Source organism: Mustela nigripes, chromosome 16 (genome assembly GCF_022355385.1).
Source record: "Mustela nigripes isolate SB6536 chromosome 16, MUSNIG.SB6536, whole genome shotgun sequence".
Lineage (NCBI taxonomy): Eukaryota > Metazoa > Chordata > Mammalia > Carnivora > Mustelidae > Mustela > Mustela nigripes.
In genome coordinates, this window is record NC_081572.1 from 23,645,611 (window position 1) to 23,669,909 (window position 24,299).

General features: G+C 42.2%; 1 protein-coding gene across 1 annotated transcript in view; it reads right to left on the reverse strand.

The window, feature by feature from the left end:
* Positions 1 to 17,444, reverse strand: part of SKAP1 (src kinase associated phosphoprotein 1) — a 281,368-nt gene extending 263,924 nt beyond the window's left edge. Inside the window, exon 1 of the mRNA XM_059380247.1 lies at positions 17,232 to 17,444. Within this exon, the coding sequence (XP_059236230.1) occupies positions 17,232 to 17,277 (46 nt within the window). The 5' untranslated portion in view covers positions 17,278 to 17,444. The remainder of the gene's footprint in view (positions 1 to 17,231) is intronic.
* Between the last annotated feature and the right edge of the window lie 6,855 nt (positions 17,445 to 24,299).

Sequence of the window (24,299 nt, forward strand, 5' to 3'; positions counted from 1 at the left end):
CTAGATAGTAGAATTACAACCCACTTTTATCGCCTTCTTCATATTTTCCTGTTTTCTAAATATCCTAAATATTGTGTTTCAGAGTATGAAAAAATAAGTAAAATAAAAGTCACTAAGTAAGCATAAAGTAGTATCACTCATATTTTGGGTCTATAGACCTCAATTTTTGTTGTTTCAACTGCATTTCACTTAGTGGTAGTGGGCTAAACTGGTTCCTAGTTGTGCGCAGGAGATGAGGCGACCTGGGCAGACAGAAAGCAGGGAATGAGGGAGATCCTATGGAAAACAGGTAGTTACAGTGCATACTTTATTCCTACAGATGATAAATATATACAGTTGACCTTTGAACAACATGGGTTTGAACTACACTGGTCCACTTATACGCAGATTTTTTTTCATAAATATAGTATGGTATGATAAATACATTTTCCTTATGATTCTTTAACAACATTTTATTTTTTCTAGCCTATTTTATTGTAAAACTACAGTATATAATGCATGTAACATACAAACTTTGTGTTAATCAACTGTCTATGTTAAGGGAAAGGATCTGTCAACAGTAGGCTACTAGTAGTTAACTTTGGCGGGGGGGGGTCAAAAGTTATACGAGGATTTTTAACTGTGGGAGGAGGGGCAAAAAGGGTGGTAGGGCAAAAAGGTTGAACATGTTGTTCAAGGATTAATTATATCATATTATATAATATTATCATTATTATATAATATATATTATATATTATATTATCATATTATATAATTATATCATTAATTATATGATAATTATATCATATTTTGTACTTACCCTCTTTATTATATACTTAGAAGTAAAATATCCTATGTAATTATATTTCTACATACTAAAATTGTTAAAAGGGCATCAACAGGATATAATCATCCCTCAACAATATCACTAAGAAAAGCTTGACATTTTTATTATGATTTTACTTTTTAAGTCTCACTTCAAATTATTTTTTTGACAGGCTTCCTTTCCAAATGCTTTAAGGGCTCACATGTTAATTTAAATACCCATTCCTTCACTGCAAGTATCATGCACTCAGGAATTAAATAACACAAAGACAACCTCCACAGTCTGTCTCATCTATTTTTAAAAAATCAGGTCTAGGGACACCTGGGTGGCTCAGTCCGTTGAGGGTCTGCCTACAGCTCAGGCCATGATCCCAGGGTCCTGGGATCAAGCTGCACTGGGCTCCCACTGGGCAGAAAGCCTGTTTCTCCCTCTCACTCCTCTGCCTACTGTTCCCCCTGCTTGTGTACTCTCTCTCTTTCTCTGTGTCAAATAAATAAATAAAATCTTTTTTTAAATTATATCAAAATTTACATCCACATGTTATTAGATGAACAAGTGCATAAATAAGAAAAATATAGGGGTGCCTGGGTGGCTCAGTGGCTTAAAGCCTCTGCCTTTGGCTCAGGTCATGATCCCAGCGTCCTGGGATTGAGACCAGCATCAGGCTCTCTGCTCAGCAGGGAGCCTGCTTCCTCCTTTCTCTCTGCCTGCCTCTCTGCCTATTTGTGATCTCTGTCTCTGTCAAATAAATAAATAAAATCTTAAAACATATATACATATATGGACCTATTTAGACTGTCCTTGCTCCCCTTCCCCCAGGGGATTTACTTGGAGACAAGTCCTGGAAACCAGCTTCAGGTAACAAAGCTCAGATACAAGGGTGGGTCAGGCCAGATGGAGACATCTGATCAGTGGGGGGGATGCATACTGTCTCCCTGATTACCAAGGAGTATGGGCCCCGCCCTTTGGACGCCAATCCCAATCAAGGTGTAATAGGCTGGTTCAAATGTCTACTAGGGTAAATTGTAACTCAATTGGTCACCTAACATCACTGTGGAGTTTCCTGTGTGTGTTACAATCTCATTGGCCACCTGTGCGTGGCCCAACCGCATGGCCTTTGCCCTTAAAAGCTGGTCTGTGAAACAGAGAAGGGTCGCCCTCTCTTGTAAGAGGTGCGTCCCCGAACTTTTGGTTAGATTCTTGATGCTTGGAGCGAAATAAAGCTTTGCTTGACCTTCGCTTTATATCAGTCTCGCTCCTTTAATCACAGACCCATTATTGGGGCATAACTACATACATACATATATATATATGTATATATATATGGCAAGGGCTATATGAGGAATTATATATCGAGTGTTATACACACTCGCCTACTCATTTCATGAAGCCAGCATAACCCTGGCATCACAACTTGATAAAGATACTGAGGAAAGAAAATTACGCTCAGTATATAATACATTTGTCTTTCCATTCATAAGGTGCTGCTGTTTATAGAGATTATGACCCGAAGGTGCCTGAGCAACCCTGCTCAGAAACATACCACCCACCACTGAACAGGAAAGACATTTCAAAAGGTCCCTCAACATACCACTTTCCATATTTAACTGAGCTCACCAAGCTATCGGTAGGTCTTCAGTTAAGCAATCAACCTTTTACAAACAAGAACTCTTCTGTAAACATCACATCCTGCCACAATAGGATGCCTTAGGCTCCTGCAATTGCAAAGCCCAGTGTGAGAAACACTGATGTGTAAGAACATTCCTGAGGCACCTCTGACACCACAGCTCTCACCATACAGAATACTCCGTGTTACAGGATCTGCACATCATTACCTGCAGCTGGTAAGTGAGCAATATGAACCACATGGTGTTCAAAGAGAAATCAAAGAGAAAAGACAAAATCAGAAACATACCATCAACGATACCACTTTTCCCTAAATGTCTTCGTTCTTCACCAAATATTTATGGAGTACTTAATATAAGCTAAATATTGAAAAAAGTGAGTAAGATAGACCTAAGCTCTACTGTAAGAGTTTACAGTCTAGCAAAGAATACAGGCTTAAGGGACGCCTGTGTGGCTCAGTGGGTTAAGCCTCTGCTTTCTGCTCAGGTCATGATCTCAGGATCCTGGGATCGAGCCCCACATCAGGCTCTATGCTCAGCAGGGAGCCTGCTTCCTCCTCTCTCTGCTTGCCTCTCTGCCTGCTCGTGATCTCTTTCTCTCTGCGTGTCAAATAAATAAATAAAGTCTTTTAAAAAAATAATATAGGCTTAAATAAGCTATTAAAATACATTGTGATGGGAGTTTTGATAAGAAAAGTAAAGGAGGCACAGGCCCATGGTAGAGGTACCTTGTCTAGAGAGGAAAGTAGTCCAGAGAGACTGTTAGAGAACTGACCTTTTGTAGTGAGTACGAACCTTTAATAAATAAAGTGTAATAAATAAATAATATGTAGTAAGTGCAAACCCCTACTAAATGAAAAACAGGAACAAATTGCAAACTAACCACATAGCAAGTAAGCCTAGACCATATGCGTGTAGTGATAAGATTAGCGCGGAGTAACAAGTTGTAAATATTTTAACTTGTGCGAAATATCGTAGACCAAAACATGTTTACGACGTGTGTATGTTTTTGGTGTGTAAGCATAAGAAAAATAAGTGATGTAATATGTTTATGAAGGAGACTTAGCACAGTATATAAAGAGGCATCGGGTGGGACTGAGGTGAAGCGAGTTCCCTGTCGGGAGGACCTCATCGCTGGTGCTACCGACGCCCCAACAGTTTCATTGCCAACCACTCGCTCGTTCTCAGTCTCAACTTCTGCGGTGACCTCTCTGTCTAGATTGTGAGGCGACATCTCCTTCTCCGTGACAACGTCAGCGGACCGTGACTGGACCACCATAGTGGTGCGGACCTTGTCCCAATAAAGATCAAGTGAGTTACATCATATCCATCTCTCTATCTCTTCTTTACACGTTGCGACCTCCTGGCGGGACGCAGGGGTTTTGCTCACAACACCTTTTATCTGAAACTCCCAAATTAGTAGGCCAAGAATGTATGTTGTAGGTAGGGGCAAGTGTAGAGTTCATGGAACTAGGGGAAAAAATGGCACAAACATGGGAACATGTGCAAAGGTCCTGAGGTGACAGATCTCAGTTCAGCTGGAGAGACTCAAAGAATTTCAACTTAGATGGCAGAACTAAAGGTTACAGGTGAGTGGAACAGTGGTGAAAGATTACTCTGAAAGACAGGCTTACAGCAATGTACAGTATTTTGTACTAAAAGTAATATATGATGATTTTGAGTCCCCTATTTATAAGGTAAACCCAGCTCTGGCAAAGACATATCTTCCTTTTATAATTCATAGGTGCCCTAAAACACAGATTCTCTCAGCTTCCAGGCCACTTATATCTACTCCAGCAAGTCAGAGTAGGAAAAGAAAATAGGGAAAAGAAAAAGACAGAAGGACAAGAGAACAAAGGGTATATGGAACACTGTAGACATAAAATGATCCTCACACCCCTTGGAAAAACTGCCACATGATCTAAGGCCAGCTGAAAAGATTCTTGGCAGGATGCATTCAAAATCACTAGATTTTGTAGACAGGCAAAAGTTTCTGACATTCTCCCAAATATCTGACCTTGTCCATTTACAAGGTTACTCTTTTGTTTATTTGGAAAACAGTGGTATCTTATGGGTCACATTTTTTACTACTAAGATCTCTGGGTATTCTTTACATTAAATTAAATATCACAATTATTCCTTTAAGTTACATATTCCCATTTTATAGAATAAACCAGCCTGGTTGCTAATCCAACTTCTACAAGTCTCATTACAGCTTCTGGTAGAAACGAACAAAAATTCCTGACTCCCTGTCACAGGTACATTGAACATACCAGACCATTCGGATTTCTGCAGTCACTCTTAAATGTCTCACTAAAATTAAACCCTAAAATTTCAGTGTTTCATTTTCCTACCCTAATAATGGAAGCCTTTATGGAAACCTTGTCTATTTTCATACCAATTAAATAAAAGTAACTTAGTGGGAGAAAAATGACTTTTGGTTTGTTTAGCACATATTTTATTTTATTTTTTTGTTTAGCACGTATCTTAAACCTTGTGTTACATTTTTGATCTGGCATTTCACCACAATCCTTAAGGCATATATTTTTGCCCTTTGTTAAGAGGTGAATTTATTGGCACGGCTAAAATCATACCCAACAGCTTTGTTTAGACTTGCAGGAAGTTGTCAGCATACAATAGAGAAATTATCAGCATGTTCTGGTTGTGGTTTGCTTCAACCTGCTGATTGTTTCTGCTCCATGACCCAAGAGGTGTGTGGTGTTTACATTTTTAATTTTCCTTCTACCTCCTGTTGGGGGGTGGGTGGAGGGGAATGACAATACCTGTATACTCACAGCACAGACTGAACAAAAACCAGAAACTAAAACCAGAAAATACTTTAGATTAAGTTTTAACTAGTGGCAAACTAAAATTCTAGGATTAACATGTTTGCAATCTTCATTCGAGTATCTAAAAATTTATCCAACAGAAATATTTACACGTGTACACAAAGATGCATATACAGATATGTTCTACAGCATTGTGGAAATATAAAAATATTGGAAACAACCTAAACATCCATCAATAGAATAATTTTAAAAATTTTGAAACACCATGTGGCAATTTATATACATGCATGGATAGATAGATTCCCATGGAAAAGTATATACCACTACTATGTTTTTAAAGAAATCAATAGTCTCTATATTTCTATGTGATGCAAACATTCCACAATAAAAATATAACCCTGAGAACTCTCATACACTGCTGGAAGGAGTGTAAAATAAGTGTAATCACTTTGGGAAACTGGAGTTTCTAATAATATCAGACATATACCTACTCTATGACCAGTAATTCTATTCCTAGATATTTATCTGAGAGAAATAAGAGCTTATGTTCATAAAACAAGTTATATAAAAAGGCTCATAGTAGCTGTAATCATAATAGCCCCCAAACTGAGAAACTTGATGTCCATCAGCAGAAAAATGGATAAATTATGAAATATTCACACAATGGAATACTACTTTGCAAAAACGATAGGATAGAACTGATACTCTTAAATGTCTCACTAAAATTAAACCTCTAACTCTTAATCTCACAAAACAAACTGAGGGTTGCCGGGAGTGGAGGGAGAGGGGGTAGGGAGAGGGTGGTTGGGTCATGGACATTGGGGAAGGTACGTGCTATGGTGAGTGCTGTAAAATGTTTAAACCTGGTGATTCACAGACCTGTATCCCTGGAGCTAATAATACATTATATGTTAATTAAAAAAATAAAAAATTAAATTAAATTAAACCTCTAATACTTCAGTGTTTCATTTTCCTACCCCAATGATGGATACCTGTATACTCACAGTACAGACAGAACAAAATCTTGTCTATTTTCATACCAGTTAAAGAAAAGTAACATAGTGGGGGAAAATGACTTCGTTTGTTTAGAACTTATTTTAAAACTTGCATTACAATTTACATGAATATATCATAAAAATACAATGTTGAAGACAGACACAAAGGAGATCATATTGATTTATAAGGTCCAGAACAGCAAAACTTGTCCGTGATGATATGTCTGAACAGCAGTTGCCTGTGGGGACGGCTACTGACTGGAAAGGAAATGTTCCAGGGTGGGTGATGGCAATGTTTATATTTTAATCTGGCTGGTAGTCACACAGGTATATACCTATACTGAAGTCATCCAGTTGTAACACTTAAGATTAGTGCAATCAGAGCACCTCAGTGGCTCAGTGGGTTAAAGCCTCTGCCTTCGGTTCAGGTCATGATCCCAGGGTCCTGGGATTGAGCCTTGAATCGGGCTCTCCGCTTGGCAGGAAGCCTGCTTCCCCCTCTCTCTCTGCCTGCCTCTCTGCCTATTTGTGATTTCTGTCTGTCAGATAAATAAATAAATCTTAAAAAAAAAAAAGATTAGTGCAATCATACCTTAATAATGTACAGGAAAGGAAGGACAAAAAGGAGGGAGGGAGGAACCGATGGAGGGATTGAGGGATGAAGAGGCTCATATAATAAGTTATCAGAAAGGAAAAATTATTTTAAAGGCAGTGTGATATTTTTTAAAGATTTTATTTACTTATTTATTTGAGAGAGAGAGAGCGTGAGAGCAGGGAGAAGGAAAGAGAGAATATCAAGCAGACTTCATGCTGAGTGTGGAGCCCAACTTGAGGCTTGATTTCATGACACTGACATCACGACCTGAGCCCAAACCAAGAGCTGGACGCTCAACCGACTGAGCTACCTAGGCACCCCAAAGGCAGTATGATCTTAATGTTTGTTACAGTTCAGTTAAGAGATATTTTCTGCATATGTTGAGCAAATGTTATGCAAAAGAGTCAGAGACATGAGAAGGTATTATGTGACTGAGTAAGCAAAACTGAACTTTGCTGTTAGAAATCAGAGAAGTGCTTGCCTGTAGGTGTGAGTCGCTGCTGAAGGGCATGGGCAGGGTGGGGGGGGGGGTCTCTGGAAGTTTTGGTAAACAAAGTCTTCCCATTGTTTAGGGGATGTGTTCTCTTTGTGAAGATTCACTGAGCTGTATATTAATGATTAAGCATTTTCCTGGCAGTATATTTATTCGGTAAAAACAGCATAAAGTAGGGATGCCTGGGTGGTTCAGTTGGTTAAACAGCTGCCTTCGGGTCCGGTCATGATCCCAGCATCCTGGGATCGAGTCCCACATCGGGCTCCTTGCTTGGCAGGGAGCCTGCTTCTCCCTCTGCCTCTCCCTGCCATTCTGTCTGCCTGTGCTCGCTCGCTCTCTCTTTCTGACAAATAAATAAAATCTTTAAAAAACAAAAAAACAAAACAAAACAAAAAAACCATAAAACAAATAAAAAGATATTTTTAGTAGCTAAATACCACAGCGTACTTCACATACTTGATTCAGAAGGCATACTGACTTCACTAATTTCAACTCAACCCTACTGTTGTTCTATATTGTTTTTACTAAGTGTATATATGTGTCACTGGGCACATTTTAGCAAAGCTCCTATTAGGTGAATAAAAACCTTATTTCCCTGTAACATCCTAATATTAGAATGTTAACAATGTTAGGAGGAGATCCTAAATGAGAATTTAAGTGACTCATAAATGATTTCATCAAGCCCATCGGCCTTCAGGAAAGCTTGCTCTCTGGATGCTAAGACCACTTTTTTCCTGAGCCCACATCTGTCCCATCTTCCACGTAAAAGCTAGATATAAAATTTAAACAGTGGAACTCACTTCTCCAAACTAGAAAAGCCATCTGTTATAATCACCTAGTCTATAATGCAGCACTGACAAACCAGAAAAGCAAGCAATGAACTTGGAAACACAGGGGAAATAAATATGAATAAATGTAGCAGAAATTATAGGATTTCTGTAGGGTGTAATGGCTTATAACATGAAAAAATTAGATCTATGATAGTTATGTCAATATGTTAAGATTCTCAGATGATGGAAAAACTTGAAACTTACCTTATTTTTCTAATATGTAAAGTGATTGAAAATTATTTAAGTATTACACTCATATAATGAGGTAAAAATGTTATTATCTTAATAGCAGGCTCCAGAATTCCTCTTACAGAACTTTCACCATTTGGAAAAATAACTTGTATCCCTGTGTGTGGGTGTTGTGGGGAGTCTGAAAACTAAACAGATAGCTAAACTATCTTTTCAGATGGCAAAGGTTGGGGGGTTTCTGTTTTTATTTTTTTGATTTTGCTCCAGATAGGATAAAGAGAGAAGGTGCCTGTGAGAAGGTATAAGGGTGAGAACCACCTCAGGTGAAGGGCCAGAGAGCAGTCTCTGAGGACTGGGATGGCAAAAGGGTTTAGGAATAGGAATGCCTCCTATTCAAATTGAAATAACTTGCATTACTGCTATGTAAACCTCTCCTCCCTCTCCCAGTAATGCCTAAATCTCCAGCAATGTCATCTACTGTCACTAGGGCTTCACAGGTAGGCTTTTGTAGAAACTGAGGAAAAGGATATGTCTAGGGAAGGGTTTCTCATTCTGACACTACTGACATTTAGGGTTGTATAATTCTTTCATTGTGGGGGCTGTCCTATGCATTGTAGGAAGTTTAGCAGCATGCCTGGCTTCTACCCACTAGATGCCAGCAGCATCCTCCCCAGTTGTGACCTTCCCCCGCCCCCAAAAAATGTATTCGTGTGTTGCCAAAAGTCTCCTGAGAGATAAAATCACCTGAGTTGGGATCCACAAGTTTATGCCTATATGACTCAGGGCTGCTAAGACCCTGGAAGGGAAGGCAACCCTGAGAATGCATGCTCCTTGAGAAATATTAAGATTTTTAGGAGATGTTTGCGCTTGCATGAGGAATAGATCATGCCTAGCGTTCAAAAGGTCTGAGCAACCCACCTAATATCTAGGGTATACCCACAATGAGGTTCAAATATTTCTACAATTAAAAGATATATATTTTATTTTTTTAAAGATTTTAATTATTTATTTGAGAAAGGAGCATGAGTGGTGTGGAGAGGGTGAAGCAGACTCCCCAGTGAGTGGTGAGCCTGACATGGGGCTTGATCTCAGGACCCTGAAAGATCATGATGTGAGCAGAAGGCAGACACTTAACCAACTCAGCCACCCAGGTGCCCCCCAAAATATATATATTAAAAAACAAGAAGGGAGGTGCCTGGGTGGCTCAGTTGTTGAGCATCTGCCTTCAGCTCAGATGATGATCCCAGGATCCTGGGATGAGGCTCCACATGGGGCTCCCTGTTCAGAGGGAAGACTCCTTCTCCCTCTTCTACTCCCCCTGCTTGTGTTCCCTCTCTCACTGTGTCTCTGTAAAATAAATAAATAAAATCTTAACAAAAAAAAAGAAGAAGAAGAAGAAGAAGAAGAAGAAGAGGAAGAGGAAGAGTAAACCTTTCATTTTTTTTTCAATGGAGGATTAAAGTAAAAGGGCTATTTTGCAAGCTTACACACGAATACATACAGACACAGCATTCTAAAACAAGATAAGGAACCCATATTTTTCCTGAGTTAGTAATGAAACAAATTTCCTCTATGCTTCTTCCATAAAGTCTCTCACAGAATGATTACAGGACTCCTATCTAAGGAAAAAAGGAAAAGCGAGGAGACTCTGAAAGAAACCCTACAAATTTCCCCTAATTTAGAGAAGCAAAGGGAAATCACCAACATAGTAAAAGGCCATGTCTGGAAGCTTTCCTATGAAGAGGCAAATGCAAACAAAACAAAACAAACTAAACAACAACAACAAAAAAAAACTGGTAAGACTTTCTCAAAGAAAGTAATTTTCAAAAATTTTACCAAATATTTATATGATGTATAATATAAGCCAGATGCTATTTAAGTTCTTCTCAAATATTCATTCCTTTATTCCTCATGTAAATTCTATGAGATAGGTACTATTATTATCCCTATTTTACAGATGAGGAAACTGAGACCTGAAGTCAAACAGGTAGCAAGAAGGTGGCAGAGTCAGGATTTGAATCTAGGCCAACTGAACACAAAAAAACCATACAGGACCTATGAGAAGACACTAAAGATCAAAGAAAAAGACCATCTTGAACAACTAGAAAAATGCCTCCCTCTGAAGTAGATTTATTATTAAAGAAATATATAGAAAATTTCTAATTCATAGTCTCAAAAATATATAAAGAGCCACTATATCTACAAGTTAGAGCTTTGCAGATGTAATGAAAAGGAAACAGTGAGTAGTAAGGAAAAAATACAGGGAAATTAAAACAAAATGAATGCTGAATTTATAATCATAATGAAGTTAGTGACAGATAAAACAGAAGAGGTGAAATAGTAGAGTGGATTGGTATCTAATAAATGCATAATGAAAACCCCCGTGTGACAAAATAAAGCAAATGGAGCAGAAGTAGTGATAATAGAAAACTTTCCCAAGTTTAAGAAAGACCTGAGTCTATAGATCAAACGGGTTCATTACAAACTGAGCAAAATTATTAAAAAGCCTAAGACCTTGACACTATCTAGTGACATTTCAGAGAGCAAAGAACAGTATCTTGTAAACATCCAGGCAGAAGGTGGAAGGAATGGGCTGTAAAAGAAAGACATCAGGCTGACATCAGAATTCTCCTCCACAAAACTAAAGACCAGTCCCACATTGGGCTCCTTGCTCAGCAGGGAGCCTGCTTCTCCCTCTGCCTGCCATTCTGTCTGCCTGTGCTCGCTCTCTCCCCCTCTCTCTCTGATAAATAAATAAAATCTTTAAAAAAACAAAACAAAACAAAACAAAACAAAAAAAACTAAAGACCAGAAGACAATGGGTCACTTCTAGAGGGTGACTTAGGAAGAGGAAGGAATGGGCAGAGGGTAATCCCAGAATTTTATGCCCAAACCTAAATTTATATGAAACTAGACTGACACATTCTCAGACACGCAGGGGATCAGTAAGAAGAGTATCAGAGAACCCTCTTTGAGAAATTCACTCAGGATTATATTCTAAATCATCATCTACTAGAGTTTTATGCACTGTCCAATCTAGTAGTCAGGACGGATACTGAGCAGCTGAAATGTAGCTACTGCAGCTGAGGAAGCAAATTTTTTGTTTTATTTAACTTAAACTTAAATAGCCACCTTGGCTAGTGGCTAGCATATCAGCCCAGTCTAAATATCTAAGAGATAAAATTAAAAGTTCATGAATAAAAAAGCCATGGTGCCAAACAAAAGTAAGCAATGAGCAAATTAAAGGGGGAAAATGGCATTATAGCTATGGTTTTAAAATATTACACAAATATCAAAAATAATTATTGTAATGTAATATACATACTAAAATGTGAACAATTCTCTGAGTCTGAAGTCTCATGAACAATTCTCTGAACCTGAAGCACCTGTCCGGCTCAGTCAGTAGAGCATGTGACTCCTGATCTCCGGGTGTGAGTTCGAGGCTCACGCTGGATATAGAGATTACTTAAAATCTCAGATGATAGCAATTTCACACTTCACACTAAAAGAAAGAGTCAAAAGACACCCTTTCATACTTAATTTTGCCAAATCAAAGAGACATGGTGCACTTTTTTTTTTTTTTAAAGCCATAACAGGAAAACTACCAGTGGAATAAAACCTGAATGTATAACTTCTAAATCACCAGGAAGAAAAAAAATAATAATAATGATCTGAGAAAATGCTCAGGAGACCTTAGCAACTGAGAGGCTGTAAATGGAAACATTCGTATACAAAACGACCCACACAATTTATGTCCCAACTTTTAAAGTATGTACATACACTAAGAACTGAAAGAAATACATGGAAATTTAACAGTTTTTGACCATGGGTGACCATGTTATCATGGTGTATTTTCTAAGTTTTCTACAACGAGCATTATTACTTTAATAATCAGAGATATTTTTAACATAAAAAACAAAAAGTATGGTTATATCTCACCTTTTGATAGCATCACCTAGTTTGAAGACGATCCAGTACCACAAATTAAGCAAAAAGAGACTCTTAACAGTCAAAATGCATGTCACGAATTCCACACCTAAAAGTCAGGGTACTGTGTTCATCAAAGGAGCCCTTCAAACCTTCTTTTACACATTATCAGTCCCAGCAAGCTTGATTACCTGATGTTCTAGTAGCACTGTTACAGACACGCTGCAAGTGGTGTAAAGTGATAGGCCTAGCCTCACAGTAGGAAAATATTGACAAAAATAAAAATACAAAACATATTGACATTCACAAAGCAGTACTGGGACAATTATGGCAGAATCATCCCTAAACAACTCAAAATATTTCCACAAATATGATAACCCACATTCACTGTAACAACTCTAATGTTAAATTGTTCAAAGGCCAGTCCCTTTGAACACAGACTGGTTGGTTGAGGAAGTGAGAAAAATTCCTAATACGTTTTAGAAAAAGATTGATCACAGGGACACCTGGGTGGCTCAGTCAGTTAACCCGCTGCCTTCAGCTCAGGTCATGATCTCAGGGTCCCGGGATTGAGTTGCTTATGGGGCTCCTTGTCCAGCAGGGAGCCTGCTTCTCTCTCTGTCTCTGCCTGCCATTCTGCCTGCTTGTGCTCTCTCTCTGACAAATAAATAAATAAAATCTTAAAAAAAAAAAAAAAGAAAGAAAAGAAAAGAAAGAAAGGAAAAAGAAAAAGACTGATCACAAATATTTATGATAAAAAGTCAGAGCACTTAAAGAGAATATCCTCAGCTCTCCAGAGCAGCTCACTCCTGTGAGTTGCACAGAGTTGGAATTTTACTATATTGAAAAGGATTTTATGGTTGGCTGCACCGACCAATACAAATCTGGAGAACAATCTAGAAGGATGTGATTAATGACTGCTTCTTTCCAAGGAAGTTTAAAAATAAGTAACCATAGGCGTATCAGAATTAATGTTAACACAGCAATTGCTACAATGCAGCCTGGATGTGGATGTTGTTTTGGCTTTACTCCATATTCCCCGAAGGAGTTAGGTACCTTGGAGGCAGGTGGGACTTATTAGCCATTAGGGTAAAATCAGTACTTCCCATTCCATCACACACAGCACATTGTGAACTGAAGAAATATACATTCTACCTCCTTCACATTTGCCTCTTGTGCTTCTGACTTCACAAACAGGGATACAAAGACAAGGAAGAAACTGATTATGTTTGTATCTGTGGAACAAAGATTAAGCAAACTGCCAGCACTCCATTGTTTTTGTTTTCAGTATGGTTATCACAAAACAAGAACAAAAAGATAACTTCTACATCTGAAGCCTGATAATTTGAAAACAGACCTGAATATTTCCTCCTCTTTCAATAAGGCAGTAAACACCTTTCATTTTACTTATCTGTAAGGTACTTATTTGCTGATATGGACTAGTTACTATTTCTAGAAGAGAGCTTGACAGAGTCTATCTGAGAAAGCTATTTCCTGAGTTACTCTACTTTAACTATTCCTGAGTTACGCTGCTTTAACATTTGCCAAGAATCCAAGAAAGCATTAAAAAAAAAAAATCCCCACCTCCTATACACACATACCCCACCCCCACCCCGAGCTAACAAGGGGAAAACATAATCATAACCTTAACGGTATTAAGTTAACAGTATTTCCTTTAGCACTCTGACCACTATGACCTTTCCAAGCTTCTATCTGTCTTTTGTGTTGTTCTGTTTTCTTTTAAATAACTCTACTGGTTGTTCATCTGATTAACAAAAGTAATGCATGGTCAATATCACAACATGAAGATGTATGAAATAAAAGTGATAATCTTTTTCCCCCACCCTCTCATTCCCCTCCCAAAGAAACCAACATTAACAGCTAGGTGTCTATTCTTACTTCTTCCTAGGCTTACAAAAATACATATATAATATATGGGAGGGAGAGGTTGGTTCACTTTTTTGTTTTCAAATAAAAATGGATTATAGGGGTGCCTGCGTGGCTCAGTGGGTTAAAGCCTCTGCCTTTGGCTCAGGTCATGATCCCAGGGTCCTGGGATTGGGCCCCACATCAGGCTCTCTGCTCAGCAGGGAGCCTGCTTTTCTCTCTCTCTCTCTTTGCCTACTTGTGATCTCTGTCTGTCAAATAAATAAATAAAAATAAAATTTAAAAATGGATTGTATATATTATTAGTCTTAAAAATATGGACACTTTCCAAGCCACTATATATAGATCCTTCACATTCTTTTTAATGACTGTGAAATATTCCAAAAGATGGATAATTCATTCATACCATCACACCGCCTTTCCCAACACATGGACAGTTAAGATGGATCCTTGTACATACACTTCATGTCCTTTAATTTCAGTAACACGGATTCCCAGAAAGTTTCTGGGTCAAATGAAACATTTTCAAATATTTAAAATTTTCTCCTTAAACAAAATTAGTTTTAGACCTTCAACATTTCTGTTCCCTTCTTCATTATGCAAAATTTTGGCATAAACCTTTCATAATGCTTTGCATATTTTATTTTTAAAAGCACACATATTATGTCAAAAAACGTCCCTGTCATTTATGCTCGTGTAGTTATAAATAAATAAATGCTTAAATTATGGCTGTGATGGCCAGCGTTAAATCACTGTGCAAATGCTTCTGCCTTGGTTTATGAAAGTAGTAATTCATTGTGGAAACTCCACCCCCACAGCCATGTGGGCAGCCCTGAAGTAGCAGCTCCCTCACCCTGTGACTCTCTCCACTGAGTGACAATATAGAGATCAGGACCTACATATTTTCTAATTGTCAACAGTTAACCTTAAAAAGTGTGTGTGGTGGGGAAACAAGTCCACAGCAACAGATGATAAATTGAAAGCCATTATGGGTTTCTAATATCCACAAATTATTTGTAGTATAATGAATAATTCTGCTGGTCTACAGCAGAGACAATCTTTCATAAAAAACAAAACAGAACAAAAAAAAAAAACAAAAAAAATCTAAAACCAATGTACTGCTATGATTACACGAACCTTTCAAAAACAGTCCTCAAACATTTTTCAATAGAATTATTGGTTGGAATCCCTTTACCTTCCCTCCCCTCTTTCAGATTCAGATTATGATTGCAAACTGTAAAAAAAAAAAAAAAAAAAAGCCTTAAAGAAATGCATTAACCAATGAAACTCCTTAAAATTTAATCTCAGACTCCCCTGTAGATTCTAAAGACCCAAGCACCAACAGAGATTGTTAAGACACAGCAAGTTTGACACAGAAGTATGTGACATGCAATTAATCTCCATTCATACCCTGCTCTACTTGTCAGCAAACAAAGGTTCTGCTTTAGAAGGAGATCTGAAGACTTCAATTAAAAACAGTCAGCTAACAAGAAAATAATCTAAGCTAAAGGAAGGTGGCAGGTGCAGAAATGAGTTGTTTACCAAAGTGTCAGTTTTGAACAATAAAGAACAGCACATCAAAAATGTTAAAGGAGTGGATTTCATTGCAAACCTCTGAAAATAAAGAGGAATTTACTACTAAGGCTCCACACAAAACGGAAGTACAGGTTAACAAGCTTGTAAAATGGGTTTTCTCTCATCAAATGACAAATACCAATAAAAAGGATTACTTTACATTTTTAAGTGCAAGGGTAGAATTACACTTTTTGACACAGTTCCTTCTCTCCCAGAAACCACCACACTTACATCCTCTCTCTACCTTCAACATCCAATATTGAACCAACAGCAGAGGGAACAACTTGAATGCTTCTTCTCAGATACCCAGACGTCGCTATTTTACCCAAAAAATACTTTTCTACTCTGAAAGTTTAGATTTATTCAGGTCATAAGTGAAGTGGATTTTGGAAACTTCACCTCAGAAGAAATACCTAGTTGACAGCTTTTACATAGAAACAATCCAGAATGGAAACAGTGCTACAAACAGAGATCAAAAGGACTGCCAAATATTTGATTAGGAGGCATTTATAGCAAGATAACAAGGTAATGGAGATATAAAACCAATTAAATTGAGAGAAACCGAGGGAAAAAAAAATACTCCTTGCCAAAAGTCTGACCTGCCCAAAGCAGGCCATCTGTTAAATATGTGTCAAAAATGTCACTTGGATGCCAAAAGGCTTAATTCAGAGTAGTTTCCTCCTGGGACCTGTATGCAAGCATGGATTCCAGGCCTCTGTCCTTCCAGGAAGGTCAGTTACAGGAAAGCAAGTTACTTTCGCTGGAAAAAAAAAGTGTGAAAGGAGCAGGCCATATCGCCCATTAGCAAAAAGTCTCTTTCCAGCGTTGGAAGAATCTGTGGAGTGTAGCTGAGAATGGCCTTAACTCTTATGAGGACTGCTTAGGCATGACAGTTTGAAGGTAAACACACCAAGATGGGGCATTTCTAGAAAAGTTAGAAACGTACTACTGCATCCACCTCCCTGGGTGGACAGCAAGACCCCCAGAAGTCTGCAGTTGGCAAAGGGAGGCACGGGCTTTCCGCGCGGACAGAACTCACACTAACCCCCAGGCCTTGGCCCACCGCATCCCACATGCCCCTCGCAACCCCCTGAGAGCCTCAGGAGCTCTGAGCAGGAAGCTGGGGGGCTTCGGGGCTGGGGAGGGAGGAAGGCGAAACCTCACAGTCGCGGGGGCTGACGGGAGGAGAAAGGGTTGGGCCGAAGACCACGCAAGGTGACATGGAGGGGCCCCCAAGAACCTGGCCGGAGGTGACATGGAAAGGTGGCGAGGCCTCGAGGCAAAAGAAAATGTGGAACTGAGGGGAGTGAGTGGGACCCTGGGAGGGCAGGGTGGAAATCGGGCTGTGCTGAGTGGAAGGCTCTAGAAGTCTTGAGGTTCTAGAAGGTGGTGGGTGATGGAGCTGCAAAGAGAAGCCGGTCTTGGGAGCCCCTGGCGTCTCGGGGTTCGGCCTCCAGCTCTGCTCCTGAGGGACTTCCCAGGGGGCCGGGAGGGGGGCCTGGGGCTGGGCCAGGGCGTTACCTTCCATGAGCCAACGGATCTCCTCGGGGAGGGCGACGGCCTGCATTTGGCCGAGCGGTGGGGAGGCCGGTGTGTGAGGCGGGAGAGGGGCGTGAAGGCCTGGTGCCAGGGCCGGCGGGCTGGCAGGCGGCTGTCGTCTGGCGGAGGCACCTGTACCTCTGTCGCCGCCGCTGCTGCCGCGGCTGCCCGGCCTGGCCGCAGGGCGGGGCCGCGGGCCCGGGGCGCGCTCAGGAAGTGGAGCGCGCGGCGGGCGGGGGGCGCGCCCCGGGCGGTGGGGAGGGGGGAACACCTGTGCGCGGGTGCCCGCGCCACTCCCGCGGCGCCCTCAGGTGGGAGGACTGGAGGGCGGGGCGCGCCGCCCCGGCAAACCCCCCACCAGAACAAAAGACTAAACGCGGCCCAAAGGAACTTCATCTCCTGGGACACTTTCTGTCCTCAGCACGGGGCAGTTGGCCTCCGGGGACGGGTTTAGCAGCCACGGTGGTGCCCGAGATGGGGCGCGAAGAGGCGGAATCCGAGGAGATTCGTCCCCGCCAAGCCCAGCAGCGGGCAGTTCCCGATCTCGCACGTCCACGCCCAGAAAACCGGGACAGAACATTCACTGTCTTCTTCGGCAAACCAGCTGGCTCAAAGGAACGGCCGTTCGTCCCAATAAATAATATGAAGCCAACAACATTGGGGAGAAGCCGAGGGGCCGTGGATACAGGGAGCCAGCGAGCGTCCCTTCCTCACAAAAGCTGAAAGGATGTGAGGAAAGGAAGGGCTAACCTGGGGAGAAGGCCGAGGGAGAGGGGAACCAAGCCTTTACCCTCTAACAGCTGACAAAGGCAGGAAAGTGAAGGACCAGATCACAGGAAGATGTCCTCCTCCCCTTATCCAAACTACAGTAGGGGTCGGCGTCCTGATTGTCATAGGGTACTGTCATACCACCAGTTGTTAAAATTGGGGGAAACTGAGTAAGGGGTAGAGAGGATCACTGTATCATTTCTTGTAACTTCTGGGGATCTCAATGATCTCAAAATAGTTTCATGGGACTTTTTTAAGCACAATAAACCAAGTGCCATGAAGGTATGAAGTGCCATGAGCCCTAAAGGGAGGGAGACAAATATAAAAAGGAGGAAAGTGTGGGTGCGTGTGTGTTTAATGTGCATACGGCATTCAAGATGGGCTCTGAACACACCAGACTTCAAAGAGGCAGGAGGGCTTTCCAGGTGGAGCCACCAAAGTAAACAAAGAGGGAAAAACCTTCTCCTTGAGGAACAGCTGACAACCCTTTTACTGAATGGTGCAGGGAAATTCTGGTTGTTAAGAAAACTTGAAGTTTTATTGTGAAAGTTCATGAAAGTCAGCGCAAGGATTTTGAACTCAACTGCCTGTGTACCAGGGAGACACTGAAAAATTTTGAGCTGGCGAGAGACCTGTGTAGTGTATGATATTGCCCATCTTGCTTTACCTCTACCGTTTTCCTTCTTTATAAAAAAAAGTAGCTTCTAGTCTCAGAGTCAGCCTACTGAATAGTGGGAAGGATTGGAAGCAGTAAGGGAGAGAACCCAGGGAAGATGGGTGAGATGGTCTTTACGGCAGCCTCAGGGAAAATCATGGTGGAACCGTGGATATGAGGATGGGAGCCCCAAGGAGAAACTGTCCAGAAGGACATGACGTAGCACTGCCTGCCTCCTGGCATAGTCTCCCAAGGTTGGGGGCTCGATCCTTTAAGGGATGCAGTGGTTTTGAGTCATCTTTACACATCCATATCCTGCAGTCTGAAGAGGGATGGTCCCTTGGTTTCAGGATCACGTGGCCCACCTACAAGTTGCAGCAAATTGGGCTGGGGGTGAAGGGACAGGGGCTGGCAAGTCTCTGGGGACTCTGGTTGCTGCTGCTGCTGCTGCTGCACTTTCTTGCTCTGGAAATTTAACAATAGGCTGGCTTTTCTAGGCTGCTAGGGCATTTTTATCAATTGCTCCTTCTATAAAATTGTAACTGCTCTGGAATCACTTTTGAGTACTTACGATGTGTTAAAAAGCAAGGGAGGAGAGATCCAAGTTCTCTGTACTAGCATTGTAATTTTTCTATAAATCTGAAACTGTCCTTAAAAAAAGCAAAGGAAACAAAGTCTCTCCTATGGGTAACCTCAGTACTTTGACTTTCCCTCTCAGCAGTGGGAGGAAATTTGATAACACCCCCCCCAACTTCGTCAAGGATATTTGTCAAATGCTAATATAGGCCACAAGCTAATGAGTTGTTGGCGAAGAGCAGTGAACCTGGGTAATCTTATGTTCTCTTAGGCCTCACTGCCTGCAAAGCTTACTTCTACCAAAGGAAGCAGCAGAAACTGAAGGCATAGGTATTCTACATCCGTTCTGGGTCTCAGACAGGGGGAGAGGGAGGTGCAGAGTTGGGTAGTGTGCAGGGGTGACTGGCAGGTTGCAATACGGCGTTGTCATGTTGTATCAAGTTTCCTCATTGCAGACAGAAACCTGCCTCCACACATGAGCGCGGCCCCTCCTTAATCATCTGAGGACCCTGGTTCAGCAGTCAGCCTCACTCCTAATGACATTCTGTTAAATGGACAAATTCCTTTGAAGCCTTGTCCTTCTTTGAAATCCAATTTCGCAAGAAACCAAATCTGATTGGGGGTAGCCATGGAAACCATACCGAGGAGCCTTCGAGAAGGTGGAGAGAGGCAAGGCAAAACGTGACAGTCAAGAGTCCTTTACTGCTCTGTCGGAAATATCAAAGGGATCTGGAGAGGTTGGCAGCCGGTGAGTCCCTGCCCGGGGTCCTGTGCTGTGTGGCTGGGTACCATGTGGCTGTCACGGAAGTAAGCAGCCAGCTGTCTCCCAGCACAGGCAGGGGGATGGAGCAGAATACACAAATCCCAGATCTGTCTGCCTCTCTCTTCTTCCCCTCCCCCAGCCCCAATTCCAGCAAGATCACAGCATCCCCTTCGAAGCTGCCCGCCCCTTAAAGGCAAACAACAAAAGAATGACAAGGTCAAAATACAAGGCCCCCCCCCCCCGACAGATAAGAGGTCCTTTGGAGCAGAGGCCACGAAATTAATCTGAAATTCCTTGTAATTAGATAAGATAAGGGTGTCTAAAGAGATGCAGAGCAGCCAAGAATGGAGTCCAGCAGCAAAACACTGCAGAAAATACACCACCCAGTCCACTGGGGCCCCTCACACCCCGTCAACAGACAGAAGATGCAGAAAACAACCGGGCCCAGGCCAGGCTCTGGGCTGCTTGGAGATGTCGTCTCCATGTTCTCATGCCAGGTGGGCACTCGCTAAATACGCAGCTGTGGGGTGTCCAGGGGGCTCAATCAGGAAGAAACAAAAGCATCTGGCACCCAGAATGACATGGAGTGGCAACAATTGCAAGCAAAGCAGGAGCTGGCTGGCATCGCCCCTCCCTGGGTGAGACGGATCTGGAGAGGAGACCGAGGAGGGCAGGCTCTCGGACTTTATTCTGGGCGGGTTATTGATCCCTGGGTGCTGGGTCACGACACGCAGCCGGGCTGATGTCTGCCCTGTGGATGTGCGGCTGCTGCATCTCAGCCCCTCGGTCCCAACCCCATCAAGCGGGTTTATTGACTCTTTCATTGACGATGCTGAGGCCTAATGAGGACAAGAGCTGCACACTTCATTAAGGGCTGTGGAAGGAGAGCTGATGTATCCCCCCCCACACCCCTTCCACCCGGTGCCAAGAACCAGGCTCACTGTGTGCTTTGCAAGGCCCCGCAAACCCAGCCTCATGCCGCCCCTGCAGGAGAAGAGCCAGATGCAAGATGCGCTCGTGAGCTCATCACTTCAGTCGCCTTAAAATCCGGGGTGTCTACAACTCGTCGGAAACCCTGCTCTTAGTCATTAGCCAACCTTTTGAATCGGGAGGGTCCTGTCCACACACTCACACAAACGCACGTGGCTGGTCTCCCTGTCCAGTTCACACTCCTAGATTCACTGCGCTGATACATATGACGAAATAAACAGGTCCTCACATCAGGGAACAGGCTGAGAGCAGCTTCTCAGTGAGGTACAGGCTCAAAACAGAACAAGGGACTATTAAAACTCAAAGGTATGTTCAGGGTAATCCGGTTTAGAAACCCAGTGCTCTGCCCATGGCCGCTCAGCTCACCAGGGGCTGTGCTGGTGTTAGAATCTGGGTCCTCTCACAGTGGTCCAAAACTCTTGTAGAATTGAATGCCTGAGATAGATCATTACAGCCCAGCGATGACAAGGAAGTCATTGGGAAGCCACCATTGTTGGGCTCCCTCCATCTAAATAGTAACATTTCTTTCTTTGTTCTTTACCTCATCTTTCTTTTTTTTTTTTTAATTTTTTAAATTTTATTTATTTCTTTGACAGAGACAGATCACAAGTAGGCAGAGAGGCAGGCAGAGAGAGGAGGAAGCAGGCTCCCTGCTGATCAGAGAGCCCGATGCGGGACTCGATCCCAGGACCCTGAGATCATGACCTGAGCCAAAGGCAGAGGCTTTAACCCACTGAGCCACCCAGGCGCCCTTTATCTCATCTTTCTATCACTCCCACCCCCATTATTTTCCCCCATATTCCCTAATCACTTTGTGTGTGTGTGTGTGTGTGTGTGTGTGTGTGTGTATCTTCTTTGCCCATCCCTTAGACCATATTAGACATCCCCCGTGGGCACTGCTGAGCCCAGCAGAAACCCTCAAGACCAAAGAGGTTGCTGACTCTGACATTCTCTGTCTTTGATTGGCTCTCTTGGGAATCTGAAGTGGAGGGGGGCACCCGGAATGTGTCAGCTGTAGCCACACGAGGCTATGCACTCCCTGAGTGAGATGTGAGACCGTCTACGGGCTTAATCTGCATGGGAGGCAGGTGGGGCTGTGGCCAATTGTATATGCCAGATGTTTGCAGCCATGAGAACTTTGGGAAATTATACAGAAGCGTAACCATTTCTTTGGGGGTGATTAAGGAGATTTCAGGTAAATCACAGAGGGATAGCAATTTTTTAAAGTTGAGAAGGCTTCCTTTCATCTGTTATTTCAAAGGGTGAAAGTTTATGCCCTCTAAGCCCCTTCCTTTATTTCTGGCCTTTCTTCTTCCTCACTTTACTACAGGTCTGAGGATTCAAGGTAAGGGTAAAGGGGATGCAAGGTGAGAGAAGGGAAAGTTATTTAGAATCTGATAGCAAAGCTCTGGCCTGCAAGGCCCCCGGCGCACACATGCTGTGGAAGAATAACACACGCTAACAGGCGGTGATGTGATCTGACTGGAATCACCACGAGTCACAAATACTGACAGAAGCACCACGTAGAGTCAGAGACAAGGCAGCAATGGTGGATTATCTCAGTGTCAGAAAGTGGGTAGAAATACTTTTCCCCCGTGGACATCCTGTATGGAATGGCCTTTAGATCCCCCAAAATGTGTCTTTTCCTTGCTCTCAGAATTGTATCCGTGTCCATTCTAGTTTTTTTTTTTTTTTTTCCCTTTCTAAAGGTCTGTTCCCAAACATCCCTGGGCTTCCCTCCTTGGCAGTATTTTTTGATAGCGGAAACCGCACTCTCTTTCCTATACAAGACCGCGTGCTTAGTTCTTACTCTGTTGCTTTCAGGCTTTCCTTTTCCTTCTCTTCTAGAAGATGCATGTCTGTCCTCTCATTCTTCCATGAGAGTTCATGATCCCACGCACTCTCTCTCCCCCCCGTGAGAGCTTCAGTCTCACATCCTTTCTCATCTTCAATCTTTCCCGTCTGCCTGCTAACATTCTTGGTCTCCTCTATCCTAAAAACCAAACCAAAACAAAGAAAGACCTGCCTTCGACCCTGCTACTTTCTCTAAAGTCTTTTCTTCTCCTTCCTTTTCCCCCTTCAGAGCTCCCATCCTGTCTCCTCACCTGACTATCTTTACACCGTTGAGGTGACTCACTTCCAAGGTCACCAACGCTTCTCCGCTGCTCTTGGTCTTTACTCAGCCTCTCCCTGAGGCTTTGAGTGGCATTGACCACTTGCTCTTGCTTTAAGGAGCCACTGCTTCCCTGGCCCTGCACTATCTTGCTCCTTCCATTCTTCTTAACAATTTTTGCCCAGCCTCCTTCTCTGGCTCCCTTCATTCCCCAGAGGTTTGCACCTGCCTTTCTCCTCTCCTTCTTCCTCTTGGTTTTCTCCTTGCTCTCCGAGCCCCCCGTGGTTTCATTCTCCCACCACCTTCACTTTTCCCTTCATGCTCATTACTTTTCTAATTCATACCTCTGTCCTACTTTTCCACCTGGATATCTGAGCAGTTCTACCAATTTATTATTTCCCTTTCTCCTTCATCCTTAGAATGGCAGCAAAGCTCAGTAAAAAGCTTAGGAATGACAAAGACCTGTATCCCAATTCTGGCTGAGCCACCTACGAGCTCTAAGACTCTGGGCAAAGCTCCACGATCGTCAGCTTCCTCATTTGTAAACTGGAAATCATAATCCCTATCTTGCAGGGTAATTGTAAGGCTTAAATAGGATGACGTATGCGTGTGATATATGGTATAATCCAATACATTGTAACAGTTAGAAAGAAATTGCTGTAATCTAAGGCGGTAATCTAAGCACAAAATGGAAAACCTTTCTTCATCCTCATTTCAAACATCCGCCAAGCCTGTCGGTCTTAACCTTCTCACGAGTGCTTTTGAATTCTTATCCTCCTTTGCATCCTGATGTTCCCACTGGTTGGTTTCTCATTATCTTTGTTGAGAAGTGATATTGAAATAGCTTCTAATCAAGCCCCTGGCACCCAATCTCCGCACCCATCACCCAAGTTCCAGAATACACTTCCCAAAGCACGATCTTGACCCCACCGAAGAGGTGATAGAGTACAATAGTGGCCCTAGAGTCAGAGAGTCCTGAGCTCATCTGCTACCCACCGACTGTGACCTTGAGCGAACTACTTATCAACTCCGTGCCTCGATTTCCTCATTTGTAAAATGGCAATGTTAAAAGTATTTTCAAGGTTTTTGTGAGGAGTCAAAGAACAAATACATATCATGTTTATATCTATCTGCAATGCAGCAAGCACTTCATATATGTTAGCTCTGGTTATTACTTCTGCGTTC